At 35.0% G+C, this 13115-nt stretch overlaps 1 protein-coding gene across 6 annotated transcripts in view; it reads left to right on the forward strand.

Moving 5' to 3' along the window:
• RBFOX2 (RNA binding fox-1 homolog 2) overlaps positions 1-13115 on the forward strand; it is a 221536-nt gene that overhangs the window by 133213 nt on the left and 75208 nt on the right. For all 6 annotated transcript variants that reach the window (XM_070947652.1, XM_070947651.1, XM_070947653.1 and 3 more), the window contains exon 3: positions 10252-10476. In XM_070947652.1, the coding sequence (XP_070803753.1) occupies positions 10252-10476 (225 nt within the window). The remainder of the gene's footprint in view (positions 1-10251; positions 10477-13115) is intronic.

The raw sequence follows: 13115 nt of genomic DNA on the forward strand, positions 1-13115 counted from the left end.
GAGAATTGTGGCTATTTATTAAATGTATATGCCACCCATCTGAATCTGCAAACAACTGTCAGGGCTAAATATCCATTGCTTGAGGATGTTGATTACAACAAAATTGCATTCAGTGTGTTATGCTATTAAAATTAAGCTAATTTGGTACCAAGCCCAAGCTGCTTCAGTCTTCCTTCTGTACATTGTTTTGTTGCTTGGAAGATAATTGAAGCAATCACATTTATAAATTGCTGGATTTTTGAGGTGACCAGTGGAAGTTTCAGGTAAAAAGGATTGCACAAGAAAAAATTCCTAAGAGAATTTTTATTGGGCTGACTAAATTCAGAAATATTTATTGATCTATTTAAATATTAAATGCCATGAAGATTGTACAGCAGGGTGATAATTCTGATGGGATGGTAGCTGGTACATTTTTTTCAAATGATACTGCTGTTTTGCTATTTTTCTTTAGTTCACCAACCAAGTAATATCTTTCCCTCAATATTTAACTATACCATCTGCAAATGTGAATGATAGCTAATTTTGCTTTTGAGTTCTATTCTCTGTCTAAATTTATTTTATAAGGTTATTTTAATAAGAAATTCTGGGAGTTATGTCAAAATATATAGAGGGGTCTAAGCTAAGATTGGGTTTTATAGAAGAATTGGGAAAAGGGGAGGGGAAGGGAGAAGGATACTGCATCTCAAAATCAGGATGCTTGTCCTACAGATGTAGGCATCTGTAAAGGTATTAGTAATTGGGTGCGGGCTTCTGTTTCTTTCATTGCTTATGCTTTCTCATTTAATCTTTAATCACATTCATAAGCAATATGTTTGCTTATGATTTATATTACAATGATAGGGCCTTAAAGCACCCTATTGTATCCCAGTATCCCACAGATGTGTTGGGTTCTATAATCTTTCAACCAGCATGTTGAAATGAAAGTCAAATATATCCTCTGGAAAAGATGGGAAAAGTTCATTTAAAAACTCCCTTGGAAACAATATTCAGTGTTTTTCAAAATCTTGTATCTGCCTTGGTTAAAAACAAATTAATCTGCAAGAGTAATAAACCTCCTATAAAACTAATATTATGTCTCAATTTGGAAGGTGTTTTTAAAGTTTATTTATGTTTATTAGAGTTATTCAAAGCAATATAGCAATTTTCTTCATCATCCATTTCACCTATTTTTATGCATTTTCTTGTTATTAAAGAAAAGCATTCCCCATCCCTTCCATCTGCCCTTTCTTGCTTTGCTTCACCCAGGAAAATTCATGAAATATTATTTCCAGTTGTTGGCACGGTAGGCCATAGTTTATTGTCTCGTCTTACTTTGTATGAGTCAGTCAGCTGTATGTTGCATTTTTGCTATGCTAGAACTGATCTGTACATTACAAATGCCTCTGTATACGTAGCCTGAAGCATCCATCACTGGAATGAAAGATTTAGAGCACAAAATGAAGCTTCCAGAAGAGAAAAGATTTTACATGAAATATGTTACATTGCATGCCCTTCCTCCACAAAGGAAATGGAGCAGCGTCTGGCTTACTACTCTTTCAAGCTCTGCAATCTCTTTCAAGACATTTCACCCTCCCACCAATTGATTCCATATGTTTTCCATCCTCCCCTACAGCATTCTTTCCTTTCACCATCTCCTGTTTTAGCTGGCTGCTGAGCCTGCAGGTTTCTGCTCACTCTCCTTGGGTTCCCCTCCCCTCCCCACTTCTGGAATCAATGGCTTTCAAAACTGAATAAAGATTGTATGCATGAAAATACACAAATGGCTCTGCATTACATAAGACCAAACTCAAAAAGATTTAACCAGAAATTTGGGGGTTAGGTATTTGTAGCCTCTCTTCTCCCAAAAGATGGAAAGAATTGCATGACATCTCAGTGCTGCTGGTTGTGCATCTTGGGAACTGAATTCTGAATCCACAGTAATCAAATATGCTGCTGTTACAGTAAACTGGACACAGCTTGAATTGGGCAATTTAGATTAGAAAGCCTGCAAACTGATGACAATACATAATGTATTGCATGCACAAAGTGATGTTGATCGACTATACTTAGCATGAAAAATTGGAGGCTGTGGTTTACTGCAGGTAAAGAGACAGTTGTAGAAGAAAAACACAGATTAAATGATTACTTCAAGGCAAGCAAAGGGAAAATGCTGATAGTGGTTTGTAAAGAAAACACATTGAAAGTAGCAGAAGCAAAAAAAAAAAAGGATAAAAATAAATTATTGGAAAACTTCCAATAATTTGAGAAGAAAATTTGAGAAGTAAAATGTTACATGGCTAAGTCATAAAAGAAACTGGTGTCAAAGTGGAAAAGACCAGAAATTCTCACTGGGTACAAGCAGACACCCATCAAGAAAGAAAGGGAAGAATTAATTTTTCAGCTCAAGAATAAGCATTATAAAGAACTATGGCAAAATCAGGGATTTAACCTGTATCAAAGATCAGCAAATGCACACTTTGAAAAAAAAAAAGATCAGTTGATGGATTACAGAATTAGTGGGTGCAGCCAAATTGCTCATAATGATTATAATCAACACCATCATAGAATAGCCACTATGATCAGTTAGCATCTGTGAAAACTTGAAATTTCTGAGTATCCCCATTATAGTATAAGATGAAATGAAAAATTGTTGAAAATGTTTAAAAGTTATAAGATGTTTATAAGAGCATATGAACTCATTGCTATCTAGAACACATAACAAAACAAACATTGAAAAGAGTTGTTTTTGTAGATGAGGTAATACCCAGGAACAGCAGAATTGGAAAAAAAATTGGAAAAGTTATAAAATACAGAAACCTAATTATTTAAAATGGGTTTATGGAGAAGATCTTGTGACGTTGTCCTATAGTTACTGATGTATTAGGTGGAACAACAAAGAGATTAAACAGATTTTTACAAGAACTGTGTAATTCAGCTATATTTACAATAGATTTACAAACAATCCCCCCTACCTCCTTTGCAGGATACATATTATATCTTATAATGCTATTTGGATAATTCCTTTGTTCCTGAAAGAGATTTGAATTTCCAATGAAAAAAATAATCTGATTCTTTTTATTTGTTCTTTGTGTTATTCCTTGATGAATAAAAGAACAATAACAATACCTCACATTTACTTTATATAGATGATCTGAAGTTTTATGGAACAGCAAAAATTGAAAATGAAACATTGACAAATACTGTAAGAATTTTTAGTATGGATATAGTAATGGAATTTGGCCTAGAGAAATTTGCTGCAGTAGCAATACATTGAAAATCACAAACAGTAATAGAATGCCCAAACCATCAGGAACCATCAGAACAAAGCTTATAAGAATCCAAGTTGGATAACATCAAGCAGACAATGTGATTAGTAAAGAATACATCCAAAGAGTGCAGAAATTGCTAACTTAATACAGCCTTGTACCACGGATGAAATCCAGCAGGTTCTGACAGGTTCTGGAGAACCGGTGGCGGAAATTTTGAGTAGTTCAGAGAACCGGCAAATACCACCTATGGCTGGTCTCAGAGTCGGGTGGGAATGGAGATTTTGCAATATCCTTCCCCCAGGAGTGGGGAGGGAATGGAGATTTTGCAGTATCCTTCCCCTGGAGTGGGGTGGAATGGAGATTTTGCAGTATCCTTCCCCTCCCATGCCCACCAAGCCACACCCACCAAGCCACGCCCACAGAACTGGTAGTAAAAAAATTTGAATTTCACCACTCCTTGTAACCATAATAAAGATTTGACTTGATTAAACCTTGTTTCCTTTTTCTTAGTCCAACCCTTCCACTACAACTCACTGGCTGTGATATTGTGATAGTTTTTCTTTGTCAGTCTTTCCTTCAATTAAGGAAACCTAAAATTAGTAATATTAAACAATATATGAAATAAAGTAAGTTTTGCTAGGAACATAAGTACTTCTAAAATTATTTGTCATAATTTGATTTCCTAGTAGCTTCCTTAGCTTTGAAACTAAAACTATGAATACATGTAATTAAATAAGTAAGCCCATATATATTTCAAGAGATCGGGAATAAGGAGATGAAGTCACTAAACCTTCCGTGCTATCCACCATTTTCCTATACAGTGCAGAAATTAGATAAACCATGTTGTGGTCTTCCAAAATTCTCCAGGATGTGTTAGTAGTTCTAATATTGCCTATTTTTTTCATACTTGATTTAATATCAAATTATTCTTGGTACACCAACACCATTCTTTTTCTTGCTTTTCCCTTGTTTGCCCAACCCTTTCCCTAAATTTATTTTTTGTTTTGTCTTGGGTTTCACCATTTAAAATTTTGTACCAAGTATTGTATCCAATATAAAAAAAATAAAATTAGAATAAGTTTTGTGTAAGTGTAGCTTTGTAATATTCTACACAAATGTTGCAAATGATTACACTTGTCCTTTTAATAGTATAAATGTACAATAAATCAAGATACTGTTTGATTGCATGGAGTTAATATTCCAATGATAGTATTTTTGAATTGTGCATTCACTTTTAAATTAATAGTCACATTTTCTATGCATGTCATTAGCCATTTCCTCTCATCATGGCACCTAAATGCTGATCTGAACTTTCAAAATATATTATTCCTCTCTGTCAGTTCTTTAGTATTCCTATATTGACCTGCAAAAAAAATCTCTTTATTTTCCCTATTCAATTCCCTATTCCCTATTAATTTCTTCTATCATGCCATTATACACAATATTTTGTGCTTTGTTTCCCTGTTTACTTTTTATATTTTCATCCTTTCCTTGATAACACAGCTAGATCTTTATCTGCATGCTAGGAATTATTTTTATAAATTATAGTACAAAGCTTTAAAGATAGGCAACATTGTAGAAGAGAGAAAAATACAAGGCTTAAAATATCAAGAGAAGCTACAACACCAAGTCAAGATTAACAGGTTGAAAATAAGTAGAAGTTGGTTTTATAGTGAGACAATTTACTATTGCAATACTTTTGGTTTGCTATATGTTTTCTTCAAGTCCTAATTTTTTATAAATATACTAAAACAAGATCTATTCTAGAGTAGAAAGAGCCATTTTGGTCCAGTGATTATGGCAGTAGGCTAGAAATGAGGAAACTGTGATTCCAGTCCTGCCTTAGGCATGAAAGCTGACTGGGTGACTTTGGGCCCGTCATTCTACCTCAGCCCAACCCACTTCACAGGGTAATTGTGGGGAAAATAGGAGGAGGAAGGAGTATTATGGCATGTTCTCTGCCTCGAGTTACATATAAAATAATATGGATAGAATAAAAAATGAATAAACAAATACAGGACTACAAATCTTAAATTGAATAAATTATAGATGTTTCAAACCATAGTTCATTTAGTAGTTAGCATACCTGATTTTTATATATATAACATGAATGCATTAGACTTAAGTGGAGAGAGAGCCAGTGTGAAAGTTCTCACAATGTCAACAGACAGTAGCATGATAGCGAATAGGGCACTTACAAAATTTCATAACCAGTGGAAGCAAGCCAATCTGCTCAAATGAAGGGTCCAAATAGTCAGATAAGTACGATAGAAAAGAGAAAAGTAACAAAATGTTTTATATATTGTTTCTCCCTATAAAACATGTTCTTGAAACACAACAATTGCTGGAAGTATTTCGTTATGGCTTTCTATTTTTTTTCACTCAATATTATATATCTTATATTTTTGGGTTTACTGTGAGCTGGCCTGTAGAGCAAAGCTTGGGAATGGAAGGTATCTGGATAATTTGGAACCACTCACTCATACTCTGCTCAACCTAGCTCATAGGGTTGCTTGTGTAGGGATAAAATGGAGAACATTACTTAAATAGTCTTGGAATTTGAGAGGACAATTGACATAAATAAATCTAATATTAGTAAATGCTAAAAGCGGCATACATGCAATGGTTTGATCTTCTCCTTGAATTTGTAGTCCAATGAGAAATGATATTTACAAGGCAATCCTGACATTAGAGGCTCTGAATTATCTTATGCCATCTAGTAGCAGGCTGGCAATTTGCAGCTGCTTATGGCTTTGTGGCTATAATTTCTTCTCTGCAAGGACGATAAGAAACCAGAGATGTGGGCATCTGTAAAGGTATTAGTAATTGGATGCATGCTTCTGTTTCTTTCATTGCTTATGCTTTCTCATTTAATCTTTAATCACACCCATTTCTTTGCAAAAAGAACTCCAATGTATGCTGGCTGCATATATACTTAACATTATTAAATAATATTTACAATATTGAACTGTAGTAGCAAATGTAGTGACAAATGCCAGTACATAGAACTGGAACATTATATTGGATAATAAAAAGGGTTCATAAATTTCTGGAATTGTTTTTATCTAATGAAACTTTCTAATGAAAATTTCTATAGTTAGAAATTGATTATAGAAAGAAAAATCCACTATAATAAAGTGCAGTTGTGTTGACTGGTTAGCACATTGAACTAAAAAATAGAAACCAATTCCTTTTCAACGTTTTGGTTATTGTAGGATCAGTCGTTTTTAAATTCAGGGGAAATCCAAATCCTTGAATGCTTGCTTTATAATTGAGTTAAAAACGGGGGGGGGGATTATATTTTGTGCTACCTGGAATAGAATATTATTGTGTGCTTCTCCGTCTATGTCTGAATTATTTTTTGAAGCATGTGTAATTAAGAAGTAGGGGAGGGAGATTCTGATCTGGTTGTATAACACCGTATACTATTAGAACTGAGCATTACAAAACAATGCTTTTTGTGTAGACATGTAGAAACAGCATCTTTAAGAGTAGTAATCATTATGTGTTCGCTTGTAATATTTGGAATTCCGGAAATAAATTGTTGCCGCCGTTCTTTCATCTCCCAGCATGTATCTACTGTATATATCACCCTCTCATTGCTCTGGTATAGACATATGTAATCCTAGGAGACACTGTCCACATAGGCTAGTATCAAAACAAATTTAGGACGCAGCTAATATCGGAACAATTAGTTAGAAGTGTTCTTCAATTCAATTCAACATTTTATTTGCCAAAAATGAGAGTTGAAGGCCTATTGATAAAGGATTGGAAACAGTTATTTAATCTGTTTCAAGATTTCATTTTCAGATTTAATTTTCTTTTTTAGATATTTAACTACTTCCTTATGTCAAAGCACTGTTTCTTTAAGTATTTTCTGATAGACATGAGTTTGTATCAGCTGGTGAGAAGATCCAGAAGAAATTGTTTTGCAGACTTGGATACATTCAGTTTCATTACCCCAAAGTATAGCCTATCTATGAATCAAGATGGTCTCTTGAAAAAGAATTTTCAGACAAAAACCTTTGTCTGAAAATTCATGAAGTATATAAGCTTTTTAATGAAAAAGGTTTCAAAGTCCCACTACCTTTTCCTTTAATTTTTTCCAAGGGGATTTTCAGCACTCTTTATACCAAAGATCCAGTATTGAAAGAATGTTATACAGATATTTTCTATAACAAATCTTGCTTCAGACATTGTTGAAATATGCTATCAATGTCCATCACATGCATTCCATTAAGATTCAGATTCAGTAAGTATATTAAACATGTAGGAAAATGAAGAGCATTTTTAAAATACATTTTTATTTTAGCATATTTTTTTCTTTTTCGATCATTAAAAAGTCATCAATGTTCAGTAGACTTGGAAAAAAATGAAGAAATACTGTGTCTAAAATACTGATTTAACATGCTTTAAATATACTAGTATGACAACATAACATATTTAATGCTGATATGTAGGCATTTATTTTGCATCTCCCTTAAGATTATTTTATTTTATTTATTTTAATATACCTGAAAAGGCAGGAAGATAACATATGCAAATTTATTTACATTGTAGGTAAGAATGAGGGAATTTATATGTTAGTTCCCTCATTCCTTTTCCTTGGATTATTAGGAATTCATCTCGATTGCTTCATTGAGAGACTGAAAATTTTGGATTAACTGGATTGCTATATATGGAAAAGGGAGGATAATTTAGAATGCTTCCAGACCTTACAAGTTGTAAAAGAGGCCTTTTTGAAGATGACACCCATCCCCCCAGTGTCAGAGGTCTGTTTAATGAATGTAGGGAACAGAGGCTGTTCCTGGTTGCTGTGTCAGGAATTTAATTTGGCCTTCATTTTCCCTATCTTTTAAAAAGTAGCTAAGATGTAAATCTTTACCTGGACTTTTAAATGCAGAAGGTTTAGTAATTGTATTAATTGCCTTTTGCTTTTGTATTTTATATTTATAAATTGCTCTTATTCTTTTCTTAAATTTTATCTTTCTAGACATCTTCAGTTTTTAATTTGAAGTACTTTAGACCAGGGGTCCCTAACCCTGGGCTGCAGCCCACTACCCGTCCGTGGCCTATTTACAACTGGGCTGTGAGGGCTGGCGCACATGCATGCCTGCGTAGCTCAACTTGCATGAATGGCAGGCTGGCACACATGCATGCACAGGTCAACTTGCACAAGTCAAGCTGCATGCGCATGTGCACATGTGGTGGCCTGCTGCTTGCACAAGTTGAGCTGTGCATTTTCATGTGTGCCAGCCCACTGCTTGCCACAAAGTTTGGGGACTGCTGCTTTAGACATGTATTAGTTCTCTACCTATGTCATTAGTGGAATAGATTCAGAAGACTGTGTGTGTCTGTGTGTAATCCAAATATATGTTTACTGTCTTTATTTTGTACTTTCATGCATGGGCTTATATTCTCCTTATACATAATTCATTCTGTCATTCTGATACTTACTAGTTATTTATCATAAACAGAGGAAACATAATTTTAATTTGTGTTCCTTCAGTTTTTTTTGGTGTATAAAACTTTAATATAATTATTATGTGAAACATGATTTGTATTCTCCTACAAGCAATAAAATAAGATAAAGCTTGAGTGGTCTCACTACTGTAAGGACAAAATCCAAAATCCATTTTGTTCTTCTTTAGAAAGATAGATCAGGTATCCCTTTGGTCTGTCTGATTATGGTCACTTCTTTCTGTAGTCAATGAGTATATTAAACTTGTTTTTAAATACACATATTTGCTTAGGACATCTTTTTCATTCAAAGACTAACTTAAATGCAGAGAAGGAATTAAACTTAGATTCCAAATTCTTTGATGATGTATCAGAACAATCCTTTCTGAAAAGATGAATACAGAAAATGAAACAGCACCTGTACTGAGCTGTTTTACTTTAAACATTTTAAAGGTGTTCTGTGTAGCATAGAATTAAACTCTCATCCATAGTTCTTATTTTGATAGCAAGTATTCTGTCTTTTAAACAGAAGCTTCTGTAATATCACTTAGAGGCTCATTTCTTCTATATGGGTAACTTCGGTAAATACTTTCAGCATGCAGTGAAAATTACAGGGCTGTGGAGTCGGGAGATAAATGTTCCGACTCCGACTCCTCAGTTTTTTGTACTTCCGACTCCAGGTACCCAAAAATTTCCTCCGACTCCTCGACTCCGACTCCACAGCACTGTCAGGGCTATGGAGTCGGGAGATAAATGTTTCGACTCCGACTCCTCAGGGTTTTTTTACTTCCGACTCCGACTCCAGGTACCCAAAATTTCCTCCGACTCCGACTCCACAGCACTGGAGAAATATTCTGGAATAGAACACTTTTAGGATTAATCCCTGAGAAGTATAATCACATGGTTGGAACAGAGGAAATGACTTGTCCAGATACTGAGTCCTGGGCATCGCAGTACAGGTGCTGTTTCATTTTCTGTATTCTTTTGAAAAAAAGATTGTTCCAATACATATATCATCAAAGAATTTGGAATCTAAGTTTGATTTCTTCTCTGCATTTAAGTAAATAGGATTCTAAGTGCCTTTAACTTGGAACCTTTATTTGAACATTTGTGTCTTATGCTAAGTGTGCTTTTCCGCTAAACATGCTAAAGAAAAGTATATGGATGGTTTCTAGGAGACAAGAGATTTTGCTGCTGAACAGTGGGTGAGATAACCCATCTGTAGTGGAGAGAGAGAAAAAAAAGAGGCAAACAACATTGGAGGGAGGGAAGGAGGAAGGAAGGAAGGAAGGAAGGAAGGAAGGAAGGAAGGAATATATTCTGTCAACAAGGGACAGTTGGTGTTTAGGGATAAAAATAATAAAATTAGCCTGAATCAAAACACTGCAGGATGACGGACTCAGTTTATGGGCTGTTAATCTACCACATTGGTCCAATGCAAGTTGATGGACATGTTTTCTGACTTCCCAATTTAGGACTGGGAGACAGTCACTGGTTTCTGTGGCTTAGAAGTAATGCATTCTCCCTTGTTCTTTTTCTCCAGGGTAACCAGGAGCCAACAGCTACTCCTGACACAATGGTCCAGCCATTCACCACAATCCCATTCCCACCTCCCCCACAGAATGGGATCCCCACAGAGTATGGTGTTCCCCACACTCAGGACTATGCAGGCCAGACCAGCGAGCACAATCTGACAATCTATGGAAGTGGACAAACGCATGGAGAACAGAATACAAATACAGCCACCACGCAGAATGGATCTCTTACGGTATGTTCAGCACCATTTAAAGCTGAGAATTTATTTGGTTATTTGGTATTTATATTTTTAAAATGGTATAGGTAAATATTACTCATCCAAAGTTGCAGTTTCAGATTTCCTCTTATTTCTTGGGCAAAAACTAAGACAAAAGAAAATAATTCCCAATTACTGCAAAAAGAAATGGAACAGTCAGATTCATCTGAATGAGGCTGTTTATTATTAAAACGGGTGCTAGTGAACTAACTTAGGATGCTATGAATATCTAATCATATTTTCTTCATTTTGTGTGTGCAGTGTGCTCTTGGACCGTGCTATGTTAAGTGTTTCTTTCTGTGTGGGTCAGGTTATTTTTTTACTTCCTATGATTTAACTAACTTGCATCAGGCAGAATATCAGTTACATCAGGCCCTTGTCCTTTCCAGATTTGTAAATATCATGGGATGTTGATCTACAATCATCTTGGGCGTATTAATCATATATAAAGATACTGGGGCATATCTGTCTTATGCTGAAGGTTGCATAAAAGGCATAGAATCAAAGAGTGGAAGTGATCATCTGATCTAAACCATTGCTCAGTTCAGGACCTGCTAGTATCTTTGACAATGACCATTTAGTCCATTTTAAGATTTCTAGAAATGTAAACTCACCACATCTTGTGATAACCTATTCTACTAACAGCTCATATGGGCAATAGTTTCTCCAATTACTTCTGGTCCTTTAATAGGACAGGGGACAGCTTGAACAGAAGATTGTACTAGAAGACCTCCAACTCTGTCATTCTGTTAATAGAAAATAAGTCCACTCCTCCATCTGGTTAACAACCTATATAATATAGTTAAGTCTCTTTATTTTTAAATTTATAATCCACCCAGAGTTGCTATAGTAGTGTCAGGCAATAACAGTAATATCTTGCTTGTATTTTACCATATCATGGAGCACTTAGTCAAAGACTTTACTGAGTTCCAATCACATTTTGTCTGTGGCATTGCTCTGATCTATTAAATTAGTTATTCTATCAAGAAAGAATGTAAGGTTAGTCTAGCATGATTTGTGTCCAGTAAATCCATGCTGGATCCTCTTGCTTGTAAAATGCCTCCCCAATAGTTCACAAGCATGCTACTTGAACAGTTTGCCCAGTATAAACGCTAAAAATGACAAGTCTAACAGTTTCCCAGGTATTCCTTAAGAAGGAGATGACCATTCTTTAGGAATTCTCAGAGATTACCAAAAGTGATTCTATGATCTCCTGCACTTGTTCTTTCAGTAGGGAAATAATCCATCTGGCTCTTGAGAGATAAATTCATTTGAATTAGTTACAGTTTCTCTTATAGTCTCCTTAAATATTGTAAACTGCAATTTTCTTCTCCCACTGGTATAATCATGATGCAGCTAAGGCTCCATTTTCCGCCTGAGAGAAGATAAACTCAAAATAGGAATTTAAAAAGTCCCATCATCCAGTACTGCTTCACCGCTCTCTCCTGTCACATGGATTGCAGTCTCTTTTGCTGTCCTTTTATCTTTATCATGCAAGAATAGCTTTTTGGTTATTTTTTCCCCCATCTCTTAACAACCCTCAATATATTTTGAGCTTTAGCTTTTTTTGACAAAGTTCCTGCAGTTAACGGAGATAACCTGTATTCTTTGGTTGTTTCCCTTTTTCCCTTTTGTATAAATGTCACATTTTCTCTTTAGTATTTTAATTCTGCATTAAGATTCTCCTATTTTTGCATCTTTTATGGAGTGTTTGGACCTTCAGTATTTCCTTTCATAAAATTTCTTATGCTTCCTGAATACTTTTTCCTTCATTTCCAACCGTTGGATCCATTGTGCAAATGTTTGACTTCCTCCTTCTCTGGATCTCACTGATGGACGAGCATGGATTAGAACAATATCTTCATTGTATTCCAGGAAGTGGTAGCTTTATAAGATAGCTGGCAGTTTCTGTGCAAGTTCAGGAGAGCTAGCTGATCTGAATTCTGAGCAAATTTAGAAATTGTAGCCAGTCAGATCTAAAACTTTCTCATGCTTTTTTGCATCATAACCCTTTTAGAAGGAGAAAACTTGTCTTTTCTCTTATTTTTAGCCCTTCAATCTCTCAGTTACAAATCTTTGTTTACAGTCCCTGTAAAGATAATTTATTGACCAGGGCTTTTATCTTCCTCCTCCCAGCATAGCTTATTCTTAACTATCATGAATCTTTTTCTCTTTAAAATTATAAGAATATTTTTATGCTTTAGTTTTCTGATGTACTGAATCTGTTCCTTATACTGATTTTACATTCTGATTATTTGTTTTCAAATCAGTTCTTGCTGGCACTCCTCCTCTTTAATTTTCTAATTTTAACCCATATATTTCACTTCAATAATTCATGGTCTTATTTCAGAATTGCACTAAGAAGCATTGTGGCTGACCAAACTGCACTCCTCCGCCTTTTGGTTTCTGTAATGTAGCCCTAATGGCTGTTTTTAAAGTATGTATTTCTTTTGTTTGAAGAAGTTATTAACAATAAACAAAGATTCTCCCCCCCCCCCCCAAAGTCTGCTAACCTATTTCTTGGATTGTCATGCTCACCCAATCTAAATCATGCTGCAGTTCCTCCATATCTCCAATTTTCTCATTCCGAGTATACAGTATATCAGTATTACTGC

The sequence above is a fragment of the Pituophis catenifer genome, unplaced genomic scaffold (genome assembly GCF_029215685.1).
Source record: "Pituophis catenifer annectens isolate HBS135680 unplaced genomic scaffold, rPitCat1.0.hap2 SCAF_7, whole genome shotgun sequence".
Lineage (NCBI taxonomy): Eukaryota > Metazoa > Chordata > Lepidosauria > Squamata > Colubridae > Pituophis > Pituophis catenifer.